Source organism: Dermacentor silvarum, chromosome 1 (genome assembly GCF_013339745.2).
Source record: "Dermacentor silvarum isolate Dsil-2018 chromosome 1, BIME_Dsil_1.4, whole genome shotgun sequence".
In the NCBI taxonomy this organism is placed as follows: Eukaryota; Metazoa; Arthropoda; class Arachnida; order Ixodida; family Ixodidae; genus Dermacentor; species Dermacentor silvarum.
In genome coordinates this window covers 121,141,140-121,166,478 of record NC_051154.1, presented here as the reverse complement: position 1 = coordinate 121,166,478, position 25,339 = coordinate 121,141,140, and the positions used below count along the sequence as shown (strand labels likewise).

Here is a 25,339-nt window from a genome sequence, read left to right as displayed (position 1 = left end):
GCGGGGGACCTCATAGGGCGGTAACCAGTATAGCGAGCACACACTCACACACGTTCATATATATATATATATATATATATATATATAATGTACAGTAGCCGACCGATTTTCCGGATTTCACAGGGACTGAAAAATAGTCAGAAAAATCTAACAGTCCAAAAAACTCACCCCCCACCCCACCCCCATGGAAAAAAACATTATGAGGCTTAGAGCGGCTTAAGAAAAATGGCGCCGTTTCGCCCAAAAGGCGGAGCATCGATTGCGATAGCAAATTATTAGACAGCTATACGAAGTAAGGATGTTAGTTTTATCGTCCGTATATAAATGTGCGCTTACTAACTAAATAAACACGGTGTCACGCGCGCACAGGTTACATGAACACATCTTGCTCTATGACCGTGGAAACTCGTTAAAACACTGTAGTTGGAAAGCGCGCCAGAAGCAGCGAACAAATTGACCTTCGCGCTCTCTCTTCAACACGAACGTCGAAAAAAAAACAAAACAAAAAAAACGGCGCATACGAAGCTACTGGCACTCGGCGCATGCCCTTTGTGCCCATCGCAGATCGCTTTGAAGATGAGTCCCCCACGGGCGCACACTTCGGCCACATAGCAGATCACTTTCAAGATACGGTGCCTGCGCGGCAGCTCCATCAGCAGCAGCCACAAGAGCTGAACACAGCTCCCCACCGTCTCCGCATAGAATAAAGAACCAACTTGAGAGAAGGGAAACTGTACCTTCCACAGTGGTACAAAAATAAGAAGCGATAGCGCATGGAACTTACGTAGGCATAAGACAGATGGCGCTGCTCAAACAGAAAGCGGAAATGTATTTTTTTTTTATTTTTTTTAGCAAAATTCAATATGGCCGCTTTTTACCGGTCATGTACGCTGGTACGCGCCACGCTCACCCTGTTGTCGTTGCGGCACGCCTCATTGCCTTGGCTGCCGCGTAGTTTTTGCATTCTAATTGCCAGGAGACCAAAGAGCCTCTACTGACGCCCATAAAAACAAGCCACAAGTGAGTGAAAGGAACGTGCGACATTATTGGCAGAAAACAAGCAGTGCACCTTCTCGTACAAGAGCAGAAATCAGGGTGCGTACAGGTCCTTGAAACCCTTGAAAACCCTTGAAATTGAAAAGTGCGTTTTCAAGGCCCTTGAAAGTCCTGGAATTTTTTTACTTCCTTGAAAATCCTTGAATTTCGTGACCAATGCACTTGACATTGCGATCTCCTTTCTGCGGTAGATCGGCGTCGATCTGACAAACTCCCCATTTCAGAATAATACACTGGCGCGAGCACACATGGTTCCGTTTTGCAGAACTGCGTGGAAAAAAAAATAAAAGGCTTCGCTGCGTCAAACCGCGAACGGAGCGAGATACCCGTGCCGCGCTACGATGCTGGCTCTGGTCTGGCACGCTACTTTCCTCACCCTATCATTCGTTCCACTCCTCGCCCGTTGGTCTGCCTTGTCCCACTTTCACTCTTGCGCGTGAGGTGAAGCTAAAGAGGGCTATAGTGGAGCAACTTAACCACTGATGCTCAGTGCCTTTGGATAGAGGTTTGTTATAATATTATTTATGATAATATAAGTACAATAACATTACCGTATTTTCCGGTCTATAATTCGCACCTTTGTATAAGACGCGCCACCCTCAAAACATCAGTTTTTTTTGTTTTTAGAGTATATAAGTCGCATCGGTGTATAAGATGCACTTGTTCTTTCAGTAATCAATTTAAAAAAAGTTTGTGATGTTTCGCTCCGTTAACGCGGGTCACATGCTAGCGTATGGGTGCCATATATTTCCACTCCAGGCGCATTTCTGCCGTCGTGGTTGCTGCTATGTTCTGTATAAAGTTCAAGGGCGATAACATCGTCCCCGCGTGCCATATGCTGTATTGCGCGCGGGGACGATGTATGGATCGACTCGCGGTCGGCCTACCGCTGTTTGCGTTGCTGCTGCATTGTTCTCGCACGGCGCTCAGGAACTTGATCACGAGAACCCGGCACCTCGATAGTGCCGGGTTCGCGTGGCTTCACGTGGCCATAACATAGTATCCGATTTTGACGGCAGTTTTTCCGGAAAAAAAACGTACATATGTCGCACCGTTCTATAAGACGCACCGACGAAAAATTCAGGAAAAAAAACTGCGTCTTATACACTGGAAAATACGGTATGCCGAATGTTTTGGAAATATTTGATTAACCAACCCACCTAATACTGCAGAAGTCTGAGCAGCTGTTGTGAGTGCTTGTTGTGTTAACTTTTATAATGTGGACTTAAGAAATTATCAAGACATGTTTTACAGAATTGGAATATACATCTATTTGTTGTAATATAATGGATGTGTAGCAAGACTACACTGAATGGTTTGGAAATGTTCGATAAACTTGCCCAGTTAATACTGGAGAAGTCAGAGTAGCTGTTAGGAGTATTCATTGTTTTTTTATTGCGATAGCAATTATATGGACACTCAAAAGCAGATTTCTGCCGTCGCCGTCGCCGTGAGGTTCCGTATGACGTCATTTGGAGAAGAAATCGTCGCCGCGCGCCGAACGCTGTATGTGCGAGTGAAAGGGCGCGAGGGGCGCGTCTTTCACGGGGAGTGAACGCACGGCGGAGACCAAACGCGCGTTCCGCGCCGTGCTCGCTTAAGGGCTGCAGAAGTAGGCGTCTCTTTTCTCCTTTACAATCACCATATATGTAGAGCAAACGCACCTTCTTCCGACGCGCGAGAAGCCGTGGGGGAGGGGGAGGGAAGGGAGGCGACGTTTAGCTGCGGCACCAAGTGCCTATTTATATCACAGGCTCCGGCAACAGTCACCAACGCCGCACTCATTTTGAGCGAACGCGGGCAAAACGCCGATGGCGTCGACAACAGTTCTGCGTGTTGCCGATGCTGCTGCATGTCCAAGTTTATACAGCTGATAAAGCTAATATCATTACTCCGTATAGCTCTCTACAAGTTTGCTATCGCAATTTATGCTTCGCCTTTCAGGTGAAACTGCGACCACTTTTTTTTGTTTTTTTGTTTTATGTATTGTTGTGAACTTGCAAAGTGATCCAGGCTAGATATTAACATCATTGGGATATACATTTCTTTTGTAAAGGGTTTATCAGAGTTCCCAGCACTTCCACCAATTGTAAAAGGTTTATTAGAGTTCGGAGCGGCAACAGTCAAACGAGACACAGCTTTCAAGCACGAGCGCCATTGCCAAGCAAAAGCGCTGGACCCACTATAGCATCTCTCTTCGCTAGACTTTTATTTTAGTGCGATAACCCTATGCTGAATGTTTTGATCATTTTTGGTGAACTTTACCCAGCCTATACTGGAGAAATCTCAGCCGCTGTAGTAAGCGTTCATTTTATATTGTGATCATGAGAATTTATTAAGGCTAGACATTTTTATTATAATTGTGATATACAGTTATTTATTGTAATTGCAATAAAACTAGTCATTTTTGGAAATGCTAGAGTAAAGAAATCATACTTTGGATGCCGCTTTGAGTCCTTGAAAAATTTATGACAGGTCTTGGAAAGTACTGGAATATCCTTGAATTTTTGCCTTGGAAACCTGTACGAACCCTGAGAAATAAAAATTGCATGTCGAGATACGCTGGAATCATTAATGCGAGCTCGTAAACGGCTTACTTTCGTCGTCGCAGATGGCGGTCTGGTAGCGAGCGACAACCAGCAGTGCAAGCAGATTGGACAGTGTCCCACCTGTTTGCACTGACAGTCGCCGTTGAAGATGAGCAACTTGCAATGCCAAGCAATCGGGTGTCGCAGGCATCTGCTGCCGCAGCCAACACAGCGACATGGACTACCCAGAAATTTAACGTTACCTCCGTTCCAACCTGCACGTTTCTTTTTTGTTATTTTGGGGGCCGTGAATGTGTAGATCACACTTGGTGCCCCTCTATCTTTCAATATGGACATGGTCGGTTTCGTGGGCATCACCTTCGGCAGCCTTTTTGCGGGCCTTTCAACTTCACACACGTCGGACCATGTAAGCATGTATGCTGGTCTAGGATTACCGCAAAAAACACACGAGACGAAGAAAGAGATAACACGAAGCTGTACTGACAACTGTTTATTTAATGAAACGAACGCCGAACTTATATAGATCAGACACACGTGTGCACCCGAAAAGCAACGACAAATCCAATAAAAACACAGAGCGACCTTCAACAGGGGTGCGGTACAAATGCTAAGATAAACGGTTATAGACTACTGAGGCACCTAACACGTGTGTATCACGTAGAAAAATATGAAAGTTCCTTCTGGGTAACAGCAACTGACTGAAAACTAACGCAATCACCATCCTTAAAGCGTCGCATGGCTACTGCCTCTACAACCTCTCTTTTCAGCTGGCCATTTTTTCTGCCGATTATCTGCTGTTACCCAGAAAGAACTTTTGTTTCTTTCCACGTGATACACACGTGTTAGGTGCCTCACTAGTCTATCAGTGTGTATCTTAGCATTTGTATCGCACCCCTCTTAAAGGTCACTCTGTGTTATTATTGGTTTTCTCGTTGCTTTTCGGGTGCACACGTGTGTCTGATCTGTATGAGCTCAGCAATCGTTTCAATAAATAAACAGTCGTCAGTACCGTTTCGTGTTGTCTTTCTTTTTCTGGTGTGTTATTTGCAGTAACTTCCTAAATCATAAATCGCCAACTGGCCTACACCCACACTCTTCTAAATGCTGGTCTACGTTCACGCCAAATCGCGGCCGAGGAAGGCCACATGCACAATTTGCCCACGGCTGCAGCAGGAAAGGACAGAGCGGGGAGCACCGATCACGGAGCATGTAAATTGGGAGTCTATGTCATTGTGCGGACTGCAGGAGCGAATGCTTACCATGAGAGACTGCTTCCCAATGCAGCTGACCAGGCTGCCACATCCAAGAAACGTAACACGGCAGCCATAACCAAGTCGTATAACAGTGAAATGAGACTCTGCAATCAATGACCGCATAAGGTCCACACAATACATTATACATTGGTTAAGATCCATATGGCAACAGTGAGCATTCACGTACATGGGTCGCTTACGACACATTCAGCTGTCCAACTACAGGCATAGTGCTTGCCTCCGTCACACATGGTGGTCTGATAATGAGCGACAACAAGCAGCGCAAACAGATTGGGCAGCGTGTCCCACCTATTTGCACTGGCAGTCACCGTTGAATATTAGCAACTTTCATTGCGAAGCAATCGGGTGACGCAGGCATCTACTGCCGCAGTCAACACAGCAACATGAACTACTTAGCATTTTAGCATTAACTCCTTTCCAGCCTGCACGTTTCTTTTCTTTCAAGGGCTGCTAATGTATGGCTCACACTTGGTGCCCCAATTTGTGTCAGTATGGACAAGTCGGTTTTGTGGGCATCACCTTTGGCAGCCACTTTTGTGGGCCATTCCACCCAGGTGGCTATCAACTTATACACTTCAGATCATGTAAGCACGTATGCTGGTCTATGTTCATGCCAAATTGCAGCTGACGAAGGCCACGAGCAAAATTTGCACATGGCTACAGCAGGAAAGGACAGAACGGGGAGCACCAATCATGGTGCGTGTAAATTGGGAGTCTATGTTGCTGTGCGGACTGCAGGAGCAGGTGCTTACCTCGAGAGACTGCTTCCCAATGTAACTTACCAGGTCCCCACATCCGAGAAACATAACATGACTACCACGACCAAGTGGGTCAGCAGCGAAACCAGACTGTAATCAATCACTTCAGTGTAGCTTGTGCTACACTAAAGGTTATTGAACAAGGCAAGGCTACACCCAGGCAAGGCTAGACAAGCTGGGCTACACCCAGGCTATCGAGCAAGAAGAGCAGTGCTGAATGAGACTAGGAATTAAATATGGCAATCAGAAAGCTTGCGTTCATGAAAGAAGCCACTCGGCTCTGCAAGCACTGAAGGCCAAAGACATTAAGAATAGTCAAATGCTACATAGCACACAGTGCAATGGTAAATGCAAGATGCACGCCGATGCTGCATCGGCTATTTCTGGAGAGGAATTGTACATGGCAACGTACACTGAGAAATACTGCTACAGATATGGTATGCTACTAGACAGTGAATGGTATTAAGTATGAGCAAAGAATCAGTTGACCTTCATGTTTGGATGAGGAAGAAGAATTATCCCTAACAAGAGTGGGGAATGAAAAGGTTGACCTTCATGTTTGGATGAGGAAGAAGAATTATCCCTAACAACAGTGGAGAATAAAAAAGCTTGCATTTATAGAAAAAAATGTATACTTGGCACAAATGGAATTTGACATGACCAGGAAGCTGATTAAGGAAGGGCAAACTGATGGAACTCTTTTGGCCAAGGTCGTCCGTGCTTGTTCAATGGTTGCAGGTGCATCTCAACATGAGGAATTTCTAGAAAGTCTTCGTTGAGGTACCTGGACGACTCGGCCATTATCCATGCTGGTGGAATGATGGCTGAGGATCTTTTCAGTCTTGACACAGTCCTCTGTAGACTTGATATTTCATCCAAATACTTCTGCGTCCGCTTCTTTGTTTGTGGTGTAAAATCCTTGTAAATTCGGCTCCAGCCCCTTCCTGTCAGGGTAGATGGGGGCTCCTGTGATGAGGACCATGGTGTGCTTGGTGCAGATTCTATTGGGGCAGAACAGTAACACATGAGATACAGCACAGATTAGCCAAACTCATGTAGTGTTTTCTTTTGTGTTTGAACCAATTATGCTGAACCGTAAATGTGGAAAAACATTCATATCATCTGCTACAAACAAATGACATGTATCTCAAGACTAGCGAGCCAATACAGTATATATTAAGCATATTTATTTCTGAACTTGCTGTTGTTTACCTTGTAGTAACAGCCAAAGTCCACACAATGGCCTTGTTGTAGCAGGAAGTAGCTTGTCTTTGGTGTGTGGAGTGTGTTGCTTTACACTGGTGCCATCCTCTTTGCTGCATGTCTGGAACAGAAATTTTGACTGCATCAGAAATTGAAAAAAGACAATTTTGCAATATGAAATGCAAGAAGGTGTGACATATATATTGTAATAGCTTTAGACTGCAGTACACGTGCAAATATACACTGTTCGTTCTAGGGTGTTTAAGCAACATGTTAATTAAACGAATATTGCTACTGTCTATGAAATTGGTGCCTGCCTAACTATAATGCGTGTCAACAGCTTAAGTATTATCAGGATCACAAATGAGAGCATTTGTGTGCTCATTTATACACTAGAAGTTATCACGCTGCTAGTTCCACAAGTAAATGCAAGACAAACATGAAGCTATTAGAACTGCTGCGAAGTAGTCTAGGGTTTGACGAAAACTCGTCTGGCGAGGAAAGAACATGGCTGTATAAACGTACACTCGCCAACTGAAGAACACAAAAACAACAGTTTTACGTTTCGGCACCCAGTACGGGTGCCTTGTTTACAATGAACGAATGCATGGTGATCTTTATTATATATGCTTCGGTAGACGTAAGGCGCTTGCGTACAACTCAGGGAGGGGGCCCCGTGTCCGGTTTATTGTGTTAGTCGTAGATTGTATGCAGAATGATTCGAGAAGCAATCGGGATGATAATTTCTTCTCTCTTTCGATGATGGAAGCCGAATGCCAGTTAATACTGTGACCAGTCTTCTCATGATGTTCTGCTAGGGCGCTGGAAACCGTGTTTCCATTGCGGTGCTGCTGTAATCTTCTTTTAAAGTTTCCCGTCTCGCCTACGTAGCACGCCTGGCAGTCCTGGCAAGGAATTTTGTAGATGACGCCGGGATGTTTTTCTTTTTCGAGGCTGTCTTTGACTTGGACGAGTTGTTGTTTTAGCTTGCTTGAAGGGACGTGGCAGATTTGTACATCATAATCTTTGAAAATTCTTGACATTGACTCGCTCACGCCTCGTGCATATCAGAGAGACACCCGTTTCCTTGTTCTCATCGGCCTGATAGGGGGTTCAACAGCACGCTTTTCTTCAGTCTTTATAAACTGGCCGGGGTAGCCATTGCTGACCAAATCCTACGTCACCCTCTTCAACTCAGCTCTGCATGCGTCAGTAGTCGAACACAATCGGAATGCACGGGTGAACAGTGTAGAGGCAACAGATCGTTTGTGTCCAACTAGATGGGCCGAATCAAAGTGCAGATATTTCCCTGTGTGGGTAGGCTTCCAGTAAACGCTTGTTGAAAGGCCTGATGCAGTACGCATGACTTCAACGTCAAGGAAAGCCAGGTGACCATTAACTTCTTCTTCAACAGTGAATTCTATTGTGCTTTGGAAAGAGTTCAGGTGCTGCAGAAGAGGTGCGACGTCTTCACGGCGGATAATGGAAAAACAATCGGCGACATACCGCAGGAACAATTTTGGAGCGGGCTGGAACGTCGTGAGGGCTTTATCTTCGAGGGCTTCCAAGGCAGTGTTGGCACAAGACACTGACACCGACGCTCCCATTGCCGTTCCAAACACCTGCCTGTAAAATGATCCATTAAATGAAAAGTATGTGTTGTCTAAGCAAAACTCCAAGAGGCGGCACATGTCGTCGACTTCGAATGGGGTGCGCGAGGGCAGAGATGTGTCGTTTTGCAATGCTCTTCGGCAGCAGTCCACAGCATAATCCACAGGTATGCGTGTGAACATAGACTTAATGTCAAAGGAGACCATGACGTCTTCGCTGTCTAAAGTCACGCTCCTGATCTTGTTGACAAAATCAGTGGAGTCCTTTACGTACGACGACGTTCGTCCAACGAGGAGTCAGAGCACACCTGAAGATATCCAGAGAGACGATGCAACAGAGAGCGAGTGTAGTCTACTATAGGCCGCAGCGGGACATTGGGCTTGTGAACCTTGGGCAGGCCGTATACTGCAGGAGCTGAGCCGTTGTGGCACAGCAGCTGGTGGCACAAACTTGAAAACGTCAGTCAGTAGCTTCTGAAGTTCTGACTCGGTCTTTCTTGTGGGGTCCCAGTTGACCTTTGAATATGTAGTCAGGTCCTGGAGATGCTCCATCATCTTCAAAACGTAGTCATCCTGATTCATGACAACCGCGGCATTCCCCTTGTCCGCAGGCAAGATGACTACAGCTTTGTTATTTTGCAGTCTTTTCATGGCTGCTTTATCGGGTTGGCTGATGCTTGAGGTCCTAGCATTACGAAGCTTTGAAAGAGCCCCAATAGCGCGGGTGCGTGCTTCACTTTGCAGAGAAGGCTCGACTTGATGTACTGCCTCCTTAACTGCACAAGCAGTTGAGGAGGCAACAAGCAGTTGAGGAACTGCTGCATTCTTTTTCTGCACGAACGTGATGCACCACTTCATTACTGCAAAAATAGATGCCCCAAGTTAAATCAAACGGAACAGCAAGAACACTTGGAACCAACAAGTATGAAATATGGGTAAATGAGCATGCGTGCAACTGTTTAATATATTAAATTCAGTACTTTCACTTCAATTTACCAAAGGGTTATCCGGTTTAGTGGACGAAAGAAGTTGCCGGCGGAATTGAAAAAAAAAAAAAGATATATTAGTATATATATTGATAAGGCTACTCAGTCGCCTACGGCCACGAATACAACGAGATGAAAAATGTGATGTGCGTTCCGATATCTCTCTCTTTTTTTTTTCGTGATTGTGTTTGCATAATGACGGCCTCGCAACTAAAGATTTATTTCGGCAACAGCAACGGAGGGTCCTGACTGCCCATATGTAATGCAGGATCTAGTTCATTAACTTGTCTCTGCCTGTAAGTTAATGAGATGAATATTACATAATGATTCAAGAAGCAGCGATGTTAAACGACTTACCGGTATTGCGTTTTCAATCGTAGCAGAATCAGGCTCCCGTTTCGATGCAGACTTCTTCCGCATGGCTCACGGCTGAAACCTAGCTTTCGGGCTTACATCTCCTCTCGCAAACCCATCACTTCACCCCAAGTTAAATAGCGCGAGGTATCGAAGTGCGATAAACTGGTTTTAGCACAAAATAAGCAACCAGCATAAGTGTACGAACCAATGAATCCGTGCTTGCCGTGTACGCGAAAATACTGGTACAAATTTTAAATCCAGGCCAGAGGTCATGTGGGAGATCGATGATGATGAACATTATTTTGCATTTGTAATGGCAAAAAAGGAACAGAGTTGGTGCTCAATAGTACAATCTCTAATTAAGAATAATAATTTTGTACTCTTGTCATGTAATAAAAACGCTTCGATAAGTGCGGGAGAAAGTTTGTAGGTTAAAATTGCGCTTATACGGCGCCTCTAGCGGGAGCTACTGAACTCACGCAGGCATATTTTCGAGGGGATGTACTATGCTTGTTTTGTTAGCAGCAATTTTTTTTGCCCTCTGTGGCCATTTGGTGAACTCGCGAGTGGGCCGCACTGAAGGACAGCAAGGAGATAATGCTAGCTGCTTGCGGGGCCGGACCGGCGGTGACCTTTGAGACGTGATGAAAGGCGAGGGAGCGGCGACATCAACGACACAGACACTCTTTTTGGGGCCAGTTTCGGTTTCAAGGAGTCTGCCAAGGGGAAATAATTGTTTGCGTAGCTCCCACATGAACTCCGCTATTCAAAATTTGTTCGTTGAGATAGGAGCGTCGAGGATGGGGCCCCAAAGTACTCATTTACTGTAGCCACCAATTGTTGATAATTAGAAAGTTAATTACCGTAACTTCGATAATTACGCATGTAAGTGTGGAAATTGCTCTGTAGTATTTAGAGGCCACCAATCCGTACACTCGAATGCTAAACATAATGTGACCAAGATATATCTTTTTCTAATTTTAAAAATTTGGTGCAGCTAAAAAAAAACATCCTGTATATATATATATATATATATATATATACACACACACGCATCAGGGAAGCGTTGAATCACAGGATCCGGCAAAGAAACACGTCAAAGAGTAGAAGCATGTAAGGAAAATATCATGACTTTACTGACGTTTCGGCCAGGTCACATCAGCCAATTAATTCCGAATAAATCATTTATTGAAAAAGTGGAAAGCTTGAATTGCCCCGCACAAGGTACCACTGGTATAAGATCACCTCCAGTGCCTGTCGAATGGGTGCTGTAGTACTACAGTTGACCTGCCGAGGGGGGGCCGGGCCCCTCCTAAAAGAATGGAGAGGGGGCTGGGCCCACCCAAGCCCCCCCTGACTTTAAGCACTTACTTTATTTATGGACTTTTGCTCAGTGTTGTGCTTTAGACTACTTCGCACTTTGCAACTGTTGAGGCCACAGGAATGTTTCACATTCGCCCATTGCGTGGCTCGATGTGCGTCGCTTGTTGTTACAATGCTCCAAAGTGCAACCTTGATGGCGTAATGCTGGCAGTTCAGGCTCTGTTGTGCAAATTCAGCTCGGTGTGCTCTGCCTACAAGTGAGCTTAACCCATTTAGTCCAGTAGGTGCACAGATGAACTTTGTAGCTTCTTGTCCACGGAGTCGAACGCCGCTTCTATGGCCCTCAGTTGTGCACGTAACTTGAGGCTCGATCACCATTGGCTACATATTTCTTGCAATGGTTTGCTGTCTACGACCACGCAGGTCAGTGGCGAATTATCGTCACCACTTCCCTACCTTAAAATTTAGGCTTTGCCATCATTTCTTCACTGGGTGTTAGCAACGAAAGTTTCGGTTTGGTGCCGAGTAGACTTGGATGTAGTAGCAGTGGCTGTACGGCTGTCAGAAAGCCATGAAACCACGTTGCCAATGAAAGCGAAAGTACGGGGGTCTACCTGAATGGGCACTAACCTTATTCACAGCCTCCATTTTTTTTCAGCTTCGTGTACACGAATCATGTCAGAATAATCTAGCGAGACGCTGTGCTATGTTCAAAGCTTCAGTTGCTGTTATTCATTAGTTCAGTAGAGAAAGCTCAAATAATTGAGCAGATCTGAAAAATCAGTTGACAATTCAAATGACGTGGTCTTTGGCTTGTGTTGGCCATTAGCCATGTTAATAGTAGCAATGTGACTTGCTCACTGAAACCGTAACTGTTGATTGTACATGTTTTAAAATTTATATTTGTTCGCACTAATACTACACTTCGAAAAGTCCAATTATTGAATTTCAAACTGCAATGAATATTGAATAACATAATATTTTATTGGATATTTGGAAATATTAAATATTCACACAAGTCTAGTTTTGTGTCATGATTTAATGTTTCATTGCGCAAGACACGGGCACTCACTGGCACTATTCCGTGGGTTGATACAGGCCATGTCGGAAAACGTCTGATTTTTCGAACGCCCGAGGGACAGCGAAAGCGTCCGAAAAATGAGGCATTCCAAAAAAAGTAATGCATGCATCTAACTGCCCTCAGGGGCTCAAATCGTCACAGCCACATTCGAAATAACTTTAAAGGCCTGCCAACACATTTAAGCTTCTCGGTGCTTGTATGTACAAGCACCAAACAGCAGGAAGCTTGATATGGATTCTTGAAGCAGCTAGGCCTAAAGAGGTCGTGAACCACTTTTTATCGAAGTCGAGAAGTGCATTTGACATTAAAGCACATTATTTCAGAAATACTTTGCCGCAAATAGTACTTCAATGAGTTCAGCAGAAGTGGAGTTATTGGCAATAAAAGATCGCCCGTGGTCCCCTTTTGGTGCTCTCGATCCTTTTTCAGTGCCTTGCACTGTGAAGGCTACGACGGAGCAGGGTAGTGCTCACAATGCTCCGCCTACTGAATGCCACGGTGGCGCGCAGTTCAAATTTGATATTAGATGCCACTACTTCCTATTTTGGCGTCTACAAAGCGCCAGACTTGGAGGCTATCCCTCAGCTTATGGTTGAGTTCACGGTGTCTCATCTCTTAGCTGTGCTACAATGTGCTAGATAGTTACACGCCGCTATTCTTGCACTGAGTGACCCAAGTAGCACATTTCCTTTTGCACTTCTCTCTACAACAATCACACAGATTGAACAAACTTCATCTTCAGTGGTTCATGTTCACTTGTGCGAATACGTCGGCAGTGCGCACATCAGCTTAGAAAAGCATGCCGCACACCGGACTCGCTTTAAAAGGATTCCTAACGTAGTGAGCTTCAACCATGATGGCGATACGCCTCAAGGGTGTGCAACTCGGAAAACAGATGACCTGTTCATCAGATGTTGTTGCTTGGGCCTTCAGTCACCTCACACACAGATACCAATCTGAGTACACTGCTGTCCTCAGTGAGCCGCTGCGAGCTCAGCGAGCAGGCTCTTTGTTGCACCCTGCGGTAGCCGCAGTATCTACGCTATGCTGCAGACGTAGGTGTATGCAGCTGTAGTGGCTAACTATGTGCAGAACAGGGCTAGAGTGCGCGCTTGCCCTCATGTGCTCCAGTCTGGCTATGCTACGTGGTGCGGCCCAGCTTTGTCCTGCACCAGCTTGACCAACGGATAGTAGCCACATCCATATTACGCATTTTCCACAATAGCTCTATGCGAAGCGAAGCCTGCCAAGGCGCGCACTGGCAAGCATTTGTCTCGTGTGACCTTAAGAATTCTGTCGTTCAAGGCTAGTTGAGTGTTCAAAACTAATTTAAATTAGTGAGACTCGAAGGTTACTATACTGATTGGCAGTGTGGCCAAAGTTTCATTCCTTCACGGGCGGGCGCGGCTGAGCGTTAGAAAACGATAGTGGCCAATAGTACAATACAGCTGAACCCACTTATAATGATACCGGTTTGAACAATATATCAGTTATAACAATAAGAAGCTGCTGCGCCGTCAACTTTGTATGTTTTATATGGTGAAATAACCCGCTTACTACAATGCCCCCATGCTGCATTATCGGTTACGATGAAGTCTGGCTACTAGGTGTCCGTGCCGAAAGGGAATGGAATGCAAACTTCTTAAAAAGAAAAAAGATTGAAAAAAAGAAATTTGAGCCGTTCCACGTCGCCGCGCGCTGTTTTTCATCCTTCTCCACATCGCCAGCCTCGCGCACCGCTGTCCCGTCGCCCTTCCACGCCTCCGAACACGAATGGGCTGTGCCCATAGCTTTAAACCCTGCCACCCTCCGAAACATGAATGGACCGCACCAACTGAGCTGATAGAGCTGGGCTGGCGGAGTGCCGCAAATGTGCGACGCAATGGAGCCAGAACCAGCGTTAACGTCCACCGAAACGAAGCGACGGAGTTCGCATCGCCATAGTCATCAGTGAAAATCGTACTGGAATGACAGCACTGCCGGAACGCTTTATTGCTTATTTGTGCCTTTAAAGCTTTTATTCTAGCGTTTACCACCGTACACAGCACAGCGTTGGCCGCTTGCTTTCATTCGTTCGCCGCTTGCGTAGTCACCATCCATTATCGCGTCGATAGCAGCCGCGATTTCGTCTGCAGTGGCTGCAGCAAACAGTACTTTTGTTTTCACTCGGTACCCCCGTCAGCCGCGTGCCTTCATAACTGAGTAGTCATCATCCATGATCGCGTCAATAGCGACCACGGGTTCATCTGCAGTTGCAGCAAAAAGTAGTTTCGTTTTGACTCGGTGTGTGTGTTGGCCGCGCGCCTTCAGAACCGCAAGGTCGCCGTCCATGATCGCGTCGACAGCGGCCACGGTTGTGGCAAATAGTTTTGTTTTTACTTGGTGCATAGCTGTCGAGGATGAAATGCACGGTCTACATCACGATGGGTGGCGACCTGGCGACACAGGCGAAAAAATAATTGGGATGTGCGCGCGATAATGAAAAGCGTGTCTCAGATGAAGATGCGCGCTGTGGCCGCACTGTGACAGAAGTCGCAAGGCCGTAGTCGCTGCGAGCGCTAATCAGTCACGAGATGACGAGAATAGATGAGAATAGTAAAATAGAAACAGGATTCTGCTGATTCATTCAGTAAATAAAAGCGTGTAGACGTGTAAAGCATTTTATCATTTTCTTGATACCCTCGATAATATGACATTTGGTTAATTCGGACATTTTCTCGGCCTCGTGACACCCGAATTAACGAGTTTTCGAACGCCGACAGCTGGGACTTGTTACACGAGATCAGAGCGTGCAGGTGGCAGAGTTAGAGTCGACACAATCAGCAGCCGGATGGAGGAAGGTGGTGGGGAGGGGTGCTGGCCTCCCCACCATTGTAGTTATCTCACAACAGCTCTGCCATTGTCCTATTTATTATTTTTTTTTCATGCAACCCGGTTATAACAATTATTGGTTATAATAATGGAAATTTTCGTTGCATTTGAATATTGTTCAAGTGGGTTCGACTGTTATCATACTTCGGAAGTACATAATTCCTATAAAAATTTCAAACAGATTTTCGCTTACTTCAACCTGCTTATTTTTAAACTGCGTTAATAAATATACAAAGTAACAGTAGGAAGAAGTGCACTGATTGAAACGCGCTTCTTGATTGATGTCAGCTGTTGACCAATAGCGGCCATGTATGGGAATCTGCTACAGTAAAACCTTGTTAATTTGACCCTCATTAATTCGGAAAATCGGATAATTCGGACTCGTCCTTTGGTCCTGGCAGGCGTATGCATTATTTAATTCAATGAAACTTTCGTTAATTCGGACGTATTTGGCCGCACACCGCTTAATTCGGACAACTCTCTGAGCTTGGCGAGCGCGGAGCACCGCAAATGTGTGATGCAGAAGAGCACAAATGGCGTTAACGTGCACCGAAACGAAGTAGCGGGGTTCGCATCGTCGTAGTCATCAGGGGAAATCATATGTTAATGACAGCAACGCCAGAACGCTTCGTGCCTATTTGTGCATTCAAAGCCTTTATTGTTGCGTTTACTGCTGCGCATAGCACCGCGTTGACCACATGCCTTCGTGACTGCGTAGTCGCCGTCCATGATCGCGTCGACAGCAGCCGCGGTTTCGTCCGCAGCGGTTGCGGCAGTAGTTTCGCTTTGAATCGGTGCGTGCGTGTTGGCCACTTACCTTTATGACTGCTTAGTCGCCATCGACAATTGCGTCGATAGTGGACATTGTTTCATCCGCAGTGGTTGCTGGAAACAGTAGTTTCATTTTTACTCGGTGCATGCGTTGGCTGCGCGCCTTCAGAACTGCTAAATTGCCATCCATGATCGCGTCGAGAGCGGCCGCAGCTTCGTCTGCAGCAGTTGCGGCAAACTGTAGTTTCGTTTTTACTCGGTGCAAAGCTTTCGAGGATGAAGAGCACCGCCTACATCGCGGTGGGCAGCGACCTGGCGACACTGGCAAAAAAATAATCGGGATGTGCGCGTGCTAGTGAAAAGCGTGTCTCAGACGAAGACGCGTGCCGCGGCTGCGCTGTGAAGGAAATCGTGAGACACTCGCCGTGGCGAGCTCTAATCAATAGTAACCTGTGAGTCATGAGATGACGAGAATTGCAGCTTCTGCACTGCTTTTATGCAAAATAGAAACAGGGTTTGCTGATTCATTCATTAAATAAAAGCATGTCGATGTTTTAAGCATTTGTTTATTGTTTTCTTGATACCTTCGATAATTATACATTCGGTTAATTCGGACATTTCTTTCGATCCCATGAAATCCGAATTAACGAGGTTTTACTGTATATGACGAAATATGGCAGCCCGAAAAGAGTAAGAAGGCTTTGGTTGAAAAGGTAGTGTTAGCACCTGTTGTTTCAGATGCCAAGAAGTTGCATGTTGCATATGCCAAAGATACTTTTACGGTTTTTAGTAAAATTTTGTCGTATATTTGAGCATGTTGTGATTCCACGGGTCGCAAAACTGTCTTCTTCTTTACATGTTTAAAGTTGGGCACCTCATTGGGCATATATTGCAGTAAAGGGCAATAATGAATATAATAAAGTTAATGGATTTTAACGAAGTTATTTCGGTAATTTCGGCTCCCCTTTCAGCTTCGTTATTACGGGGCTCGAGTGTATTCTGACATGGAAGATGTACGTGGATGTGGCTCTCGTGATGGAACCATGTGCTGTGGGGTCTCACATGTGCTCTTGGGACAAAGGAACGACAACACAGTAGTGCAGACAATCAAAAGGGCATTTATTGCACCTTTCATACACTAATACATACTAGCCGAATTACAACCAATTGAACATTCACACGGGCGCGCGACAAATCAAGGAAGTCCGACTCACCGCGACCCGATAGCGAGCGAATACGTTCGCCCCATGCTATGACACCATCGCCTAGTCGTTCACGTGTACAGTCACGCGAACGGTGGCGCGCTCGAACGATCCGTGTTCGTCCATACCGGTGTCCCGCTCTAAGCCTCGCGCGACGGTCGCGCGAAGCGGGCCGGCGCACGCGCGAAGCGTTCGTGCGTGTTGGTCGCCGATCCCCAGCCAAAGAGAGAGCGCCTCCGAACTTTTTCCCCCAAGTGACTCCGCCGTTCGGTGGCGCCAGCATCGCGACACTAGCGCCATCTCTCGCAACGCACCGCAACCACCGCCGGGCTTAGCCACGCAGAGAAGCCGGACTACAGGAGACATGCGGGGAAAACAACATCATGGGACGCGTGAGAATCGCGCATCCCCACAGTGCAAGGGACAAGCGCCAGCAGGGCAATAATGAATATAGGGAAGTTAATGGACTTTAACGAAGTTATTTCGATAATTTCGGCTCTCCCTTCAGCTTTATTATAATGGAATTCGAGTGTATTATGACATGGAAGATGTACGTGGATGTGGCTCTCGTGATGAAACCATGTGCGAGGGACAAGCCCAAGCATGTGCAGCTAGCACTTCATTTGAACGATGACTGGTGCCGCCATTAGTTAGGCAAATGTGCAAGGCAGAGAAGCGCACTAGCAGATTAGGAAAAAGGTCTATTGTGTGCTAAATAAGCCAGTTTGCTGTATCCTGTGAGGCAAAATACCAACCGGTCCACTGGCACGAAACCGGGGCTGCGGTTGAATTAGCTGTAGTTATGAGCTTGGAATTAAGCTGAATGTGTCTTTGTGGAGGCTTTCTCAAATATTGCAGTGGTTTTTCTGGCATTTATAAGGGTGGGTGGGTGACTATGCATATATAGTCTGCATGCTTTTTGGTAGTTTCTGTTTGCTGTTCACAGTAATTGGATAAAGGGGATCCAGGCATTCCCCGTGCCCGTTTATTTAACTCTTTAAGTTGCATGCCCAAGTTGTCTTTTTAGGCGCCTGTGCACATCCCTTGCCCTGCCAGAGTTAAGCCATGCAACAATTTTCGCTCTCTTTGCCTTTCCTGAGATAATTCGTGATTGTGAAGCCCCCATGTGCTGGTCAAGACATCTCTTGAAAGTTTGAAAGTTTATTTAACATAAGTAAACTATACAATTAGAAAGTACACACTTTTGGGACCCAACAAATTTGTTAGAGGGTCCCTACATAAGTTGGTCAAACTGAAATTTCATGGTAGCTTTTATTTGTATGCAACAGGTGGCCCACATGACAAAGCTTAAGATTCATTGTTGCTCGGAAGCATGCAGTCTCTCAAATTCCTGCATTGCTGTCCAGTGCAAGAAGCCCCAAATAAAATGTTCAGTGGTTTCTGTTCTTAAAATAACCCACATTAAATTTTTTTCTTATGAACGTACTAATTGCTCTTATTACAATTGTTAAGTAGTATAATTAATGTTTTTCTAACATTATGCACAAGGAAATTTGTGAAATGTTCATAATGTACCGCCAGTAAACACGGTTTGAAATTAAAGTTTGCTAACATGTTTCCTTGGCAGAAATTTGATTTGCCTTGGAACAACCTCAGGCACCCAGTAAACAGAAAGATCCAAAATGCCCGGCGCTAGATGGGTTAACAAAGTGAAATGGCATACTCTAATGAAGTTTGATTAATATTCATTTGTGATGTGAAGGAAATTTGCTGGAAATTGTTGTTAACTAACAATTTTGCTGGCATTTTTAATGTTGGTTTTTATCATTGAAGTTTATATAGATAGGGTTTGAGTGCATTTTGTTGATGTGGCATGTGGTTTTATTGCAGAGAACAAGAGCGGTCGCTCTGATGTGGAAAAGATTTCTTACAGTCAATTACTTGAGAGAACGGAGAGCCGGCACAGGGCGGAGTACTGTGAGTATACACCTGCTTGTGATCTACAATTTTAATGGTTATAAATAGTTATGGAACTCCTAGTGGACAAATTTTTAGCTCTGCATTCATAAACAGGCCTCTACAGTGTGAAAATATTGTCTATTAGCGGATGAGCTGTGACTATGGAGTGGGAGAACGAGTGGTGTCGCCACTTGGTGGCTACTGGCTGAACCACGCCTATTGTCGATGGGTTCCTGCAACATCTGCTAACCATGGTGTGTTTACATAGGCACGTACGTTGTGCATATCCTCTAAAGACAGTTTGTTCTGTGGTGTCATGGTAGTCTTAAAGGGCCCCTCACCAGCTCCAATCATTTGGAGCTGACAAGCACAGTGCATGATCGTGTCTACTAAGTGTTAAATCTTTACGCGCCACAAAAAGAGCTGAATTTTCAAACTAAACACTGTTTGCCCTTCTCCTCGCGGGCGCTGTACTCCAAGATGGGGGGGGGGGGGGGGATGACAGATATCAGCGAGTCGCCTACGTACATGTGTATGCTGTGACGTCGTTCATAGTGACACGTGACACTTCGAGAATTATTCAAGGCAACATCTGTTATTTGTGTAATCTGTTCCTTCATTAGATGAATTAATGTTTAGAGAAATAATAAAACGCACAAACCGAATGTCTGCGTGTTTTTGTTTTACTTTGCATTGCAGCAAGAGAGATGTATGAGTACTTCCGTTTTGTCTGCTTGTTCCCATGTCGTGCAGTCACGTGCGCTGACAACGAAACTTTGTCATTTTCTATCGTGTTCCAGCGCGCGATCAGGCTCTGTGATCTGCTTGCATCTGCCTCATTGTTCGTGCATCACCGACTTAGACCGCTAGTCGAGTGTTCTCGTGCACAGCGTGCAAGATCGTGCGCTGCGCGAAACAAGACTAACGCAACAGATTGCGCTCGAGGCCGTCTCCAGAAGTTCACCGTGCAGCAAGAAAAGTGGGAAAGAAAAAAAAAAGGCAGGGCCTGTGACATATGTGTCATGCGATTCTCCTGCTCCGGCATGGGAAAATGCAGGGAAGGAATTTCGCTTGCGGAGGCTAGACTGGGCAAGTGGAGAAAGTGTCTCTCTTGGCAGTGGTGCTCGCCTCCTGAAATCTTGGGTTCGCTGTAATGAAATATTTGTATCTCGTCTATTAATGAACCTATTTGAAAAATTATTCTGGTAGAATGGTCCCTAGAGGGCACGTAACAACTTCTAGCGTATAACCAACATTTGCTATGTGGCCTGCTGACGGGCCTTTTCAAATGCGATGTACAGAAGCATTTGGCCTTGTGGTGCAGTCTTCGCGTTGTAATGGTAGGGTAAAGCTTTATTGAAATAGAGATGGCTCATCGGCCTATTAAGGGTAATAGAGTTGGGCAATTGGGAGATGAGGACAAGGCCATGGCATAACCATGCGGAGAATGCCCGATTCGGCAGCATAGGTGAACAGCGCTTGCAGGATTGCGCTGTAATAACATCAGTGACTGCATTTGTTGAGCCTGTGATGTGTCATAATCGCTTCCTCTGTTCACCATGATCATTTCAATTTAGTTGCCGCTTTATGTTTCAACCACATCACGAAATACATTTGGCGTAATTCGAAACAAATGAAGGGGTTGCATCGAGCCGGGAATGCAGCGCTTTAGAGACTCCTTGCTGCAATGTGTTGATCTTATTCGACAATTGTTGTGAGACCACAAACCATGAAAGAGGTTGTGTGAGGATCACTTAGTACTAAGGGAAAATAAAAGGAAAAAAAATCTGAAGCACTCTTATTGTGGGATGCACTTGTTAGGCATATAATTGTTTGTAGTGTTGTGCAAATGTTTAAATTTGTGAAGAATAGTTTCTAAATATTATGCTATTCGATATTCGCTTCGAGAGCAGTTGTAATAATCATGCTTTTTGAAGTGTTGGCAAACTCACGGTTGCAAGTTTGTTTACTACTGTCTAATAATCAGTAAGGTATGAGTTTTAAAATTCAAATTAGGCTCACACATTCGGCAAAACTGTATAAATATTATGGTTGGAGCTTTCAAATATATTAATTGTAGTCATTTCATCAACTTTGTTTAACTCTTGCTTACCACGGCACTAGGCATCAATCGCCGGTGACAAAAGTTTTTGAGCGCCTACTTTAAAAAAACAAAAACACTGGGCTCCTGGACTTGTAGTGCCATCTCGGTGATTGTATACAAAGTAGAGTTTCCGTTTCTGCACAGTTTTTTACCGCGCAGCGCAGATCTTTAAAGGGCGTGTGAGCTCAAAGGTTGAGGGGCACTTGAGCGGTGTGATGGCGTCGACATCCGGTACCGCGCGCGCTCGAAAGAAAGCAGTTTCGCTTGATCCCGACGATCCTAGAAGCAATCTTTTGGACTTTTCGAGCAGTGATGATTCGTAAATTGATGTCGCGACGTCGGAGTTTAGTTTGGATGAGGAAACTTCAGCAGATCAGCCGGGAAGATCAGCTGTTACCTGCCGTGGATGAGGAAACTTCAGCAGATCAGCCGGGAAGATCAGCTGTTACCCGCCGGCAAGTTTCGTTTTCGCCTCCCGTTTTGTATATTGATATCTACAACCAGTTCAATTGCCCTGTTGGTGTAAAACTATTATTTTCTTTATTTATGGTGTGTCCACTTCATTTGGACAAGATGTGCTGCCACCAGTTTCGGCCCCAGAGAGATCCTGGCATTGACCTCGGGATGGCGCTTCGTAGGGGTCCGAAGCGGCTGGCGAGAGCTCTCGATTATTTTTGCCCGTCCTTTAAGGTGGAGGTCGTTCATGCTATATGTATAAACACCAACAAATATGCATGGACACAAATCCTTGACAAACCGACGTAGAGAATTTTTTTCTCTGAAGATATAAATCTATCATTAGGAAAGTTTGCTGTGAATTTCATTAATTATTTGTGTTTGGTAATTTTTATTATGTATTTTGTAATTACTGTTTCTTTTCCGCAATGTATTTTTAAAATGTGCATTTAGTACTCGTGTTTTTGTATATAATATTATGACCCGCCGCGGTGGCTTAGTCAGCTAAGGCGTTGCGCTGCTGAGCACGAGATCACGGGATCGAATCCCGGCCGCGGCTGCCGCATTTCGATGGAGGCAAAATGCAAAAACGCCCGTGTGCTTGCGTTGTAGTGCACGTTAAAGAACCCCAGGTGGTCAAAATTAATCCGGAGCCCTCCACTACGGCGTGCCTCATAATCAGAACTGGTTTTGGCACGTAAAACCCCAGAATGAAGAAGAAGAATATAATATTATGCTGTAAATTAATCTTTGTGAAAAAAAAAAATTGTAAGTAGGACCAACCAAGAACTTGTATGTTTCACTATACGTCATGTAATTTTTCTTCACTCAAAGAGTACTTTATCTATGGGTATAATTCCTTAAAGAAATGTTGCCAAGAGATATATCAACAATTTGAATATTTTGGAATTTCTCTTAGAATTTTTCGCCAGAGGTGTTACTTCTTACTGAAAGTTTTTTTTTGAAAATTTTGTGTTTTTTTTTTTTTGTTCAAGAATTTTGTATGCAAATAAATTTTCTTGTATTTTTTAAAAATAAGTATTATTTGAGAGCATGTTCATTTACCTTCACTTTTATATACTGCATGACACTGTAAACTTATTGGCTGTTGCACAAAAAATTGCCCACTTAAACATACAAAAAAACAGCCAATTTCCCCGTGGTAAAGAAAGAGTTAACAACAGGCAAAAAAAACTGCGCAACGAACTCCAGGTACACCGCTATACGCCTGCGCCATCTTTGCCAATTTAGGCACCCTGGTTGCCAGCACTTTTTTCTTACCACTGCGGCATCCAGACTCCAAGTTAGAAAAACAAGTTTCTGATAAAAATAAATACCTTTAAAAATTTCGCATAACCTTCACAATTGCTCAGAAATTTTTATTTGATGGAAAACTCATAAGTATTGCAATAAATAAGTCATACGTGAATTAATTGTGGTCTTGTTCTCACAATTTAGTTCACCTAATAATTACATGAGGAATTGTGGCACTTCAGTAATTTGACTCTTTGCTACATAAGATAAGAAAAAATAGAGTATAACGTGCGGATCATGTTTGACATGGCAGTCATGACACCAAGTTGCTGGTGGCTAATAATGCGAGAGCATTACTTGGCTTATTGTGCGACCCCGTTGTCATCAGAAAACTGTGGCAGAAAAGTGGCACACAAATTACGTCATTTTCATCTAATTGTAAAAAAAAGTGGCCACGGTGAGGATTCAATCCTCTGCCCCACTGCTACTGCTTCCTAGCCGAGCGCGCTAATCACTGCGCCACCGTTGCATTGCACCACAGTTGCAACAGGTGACAGGGATGAATATCTTTGAGCCTTTGCACAAGGTTGGGCTCTGCCTGGAAGGTAATTCACTAAATAGCAGAGCAAGCAGCTGAGGAGCGAGCACGGCAAGCTGTGGCTGCTCGCTCCGCCTAAAGCCCCTCCGAAAATGCATTTAATGTTGCTTTAGCTCTGCGTTTCGTATTGTCGAGGACCCGCAGATGCCGGAGCCGGAGCCGACTACGACGATGAATAAGATGCAACGCGCTTGAGGTACCCGTTGGACGATGACTACGACATCTCCCCCGAGTATGAGCTATAGTTCATCTACAAACCCGATGAAGAAATGTAGTGTCAACACCATGGTACTGCTTGAAAAAGTACTGTCATCGCTTGGCAAAGTGGTGTCATCGTGCTGAAAAGGGGTGTCATCGAGAAAGAACACTCAGCGCAATGTGTGTGAAACACTGCTTTAATGAGAACTCTGCAAATAAAACTCAGCTGCGAGAGCGCAGTATGGCCGGTTTCTCGTCTTACATTGTTGCGATCTCATCAGCAGCAACATTACACTCGGAAACATAACGCAACAGAGCACTAAAACTCAGCAACATTTTGCCACAACAATAAACTCCGCGAAATGCTCAGCAACAAGTAATGCTCTCGCATTTACACATCATAAGAATTGCTGAAGTGCCCCCATAGTTGTTTATAATTCGCAATTTCATAGTTAGCTTGAGCAAAGGTAGTGGCCATTATTTGCCTAATAGAAAGCCCATTTCCAGCTCATTATATATTTGGAACCGTCTTGCTTCACTGTCCTGCACATAATGATGCAAAGACAGCTCTGTGTTTAAATGCTACTTACTTAATGGTACTGTGATAAAAATAGCCATGTGTGAAGCGACATGCCCATCCTGCTAAAGTGCTGTCACTCACAGATACGTAGCTTGCCTAACTGAACTTATTAATTGTTTTGTATTTCACAAAGAATCGAAAAAGAAAAAGGGGGGGTGGGGGGGGGGGGATATGCATGTGTACAAGCGGTAAAGTAGTGTGCTACTTTAACTTGCTACTTGAACCTCATTGTGCAAGAATACAGGCGTTTTTATAACCAGTGCAACATAAACAAAAAAAAAGAAAAGTACTGCATTAGTTGAGTTGCGCAACAGTAATGCCATCATGGTAGGCAGAACGCAAGCTAAACGAACAAAAAAGCACCAAGAAAGTGCCAAAACACAGACTGTGTGGCTGAGTGCCAATCTCTTGCCGAATGGCAGTTCGCGTTTCTTTTAGATGTAATAGAAACATTCTGCCTGTTTCGTGCAATAATGGGGCATTAGATTGCAAATTATTGTCAGTTCATTGCAGTCAGTTTGTTTCATTTGCAGACAATCAGCTCAAACCGCGCATGGTGAAACGCCGCCGTGTACGTTTTAATGTGTGCCGCGAACTGCCTATCCACACTAACGCAGCCATGGTGCTGCTACCTAAGCGTGCAGTGCACCGCCTATAGAGGTGCCACTGATGGCCACTTAGCTTTTGAAAGTACGCTTCGGATGCAATGACAACACTTTGCAGCAGGGATGGCGAAAGTTCACGGCTGCGATTTTCCCTTTATTAAATGCCAGACCTCTACTTCAGTGGGGACAGCTGCAGGAAAGGCACAGGCCTCTATATTGGAGCAGACATGGCACAATGTTACCAGAGTTTGAGTCAAACCTTTCCGCATACGTGCCTCGTGTTTCCCTCAGACAAGCGCAACGAAGCCCAGTTAAATGAAGTGGAGCTCATGTTAAGTGGACGCTTCGTTTCATTGAAGAATGGGATGTCTCACTCGATTCTTTGCTTTTTAATTCTACCTTTGCCGTAACACTGTTTCTGTATGTAGTGAGATGATTGCGGACCGTCACGTTTGTTGACGTGCGGTGCGGTGAAGGATGGAGCCGTAGACGTTTAGGTTTGAAGATAACATTTATTAGAACTAAGCACTCTGTAAAACACTATACAAACAGCACGATGCACACACCACACAGTGACTAAAGT

General features: G+C 44.9%; 1 protein-coding gene across 3 annotated transcripts in view; it reads left to right on the top strand.

Moving 5' to 3' along the window:
* Positions 1 to 25,339, top strand: part of LOC119435943 (cell division cycle and apoptosis regulator protein 1) — a 214,492-nt gene that overhangs the window by 79,345 nt on the left and 109,808 nt on the right. For all 3 annotated transcript variants that reach the window (XM_037702648.2, XM_049660883.1, XM_049660882.1), the window contains exon 8: positions 18,893 to 18,979. In XM_037702648.2, coding sequence (XP_037558576.1) covers positions 18,893 to 18,979 — 87 coding nt within the window. The remainder of the gene's footprint in view (positions 1 to 18,892; positions 18,980 to 25,339) is intronic.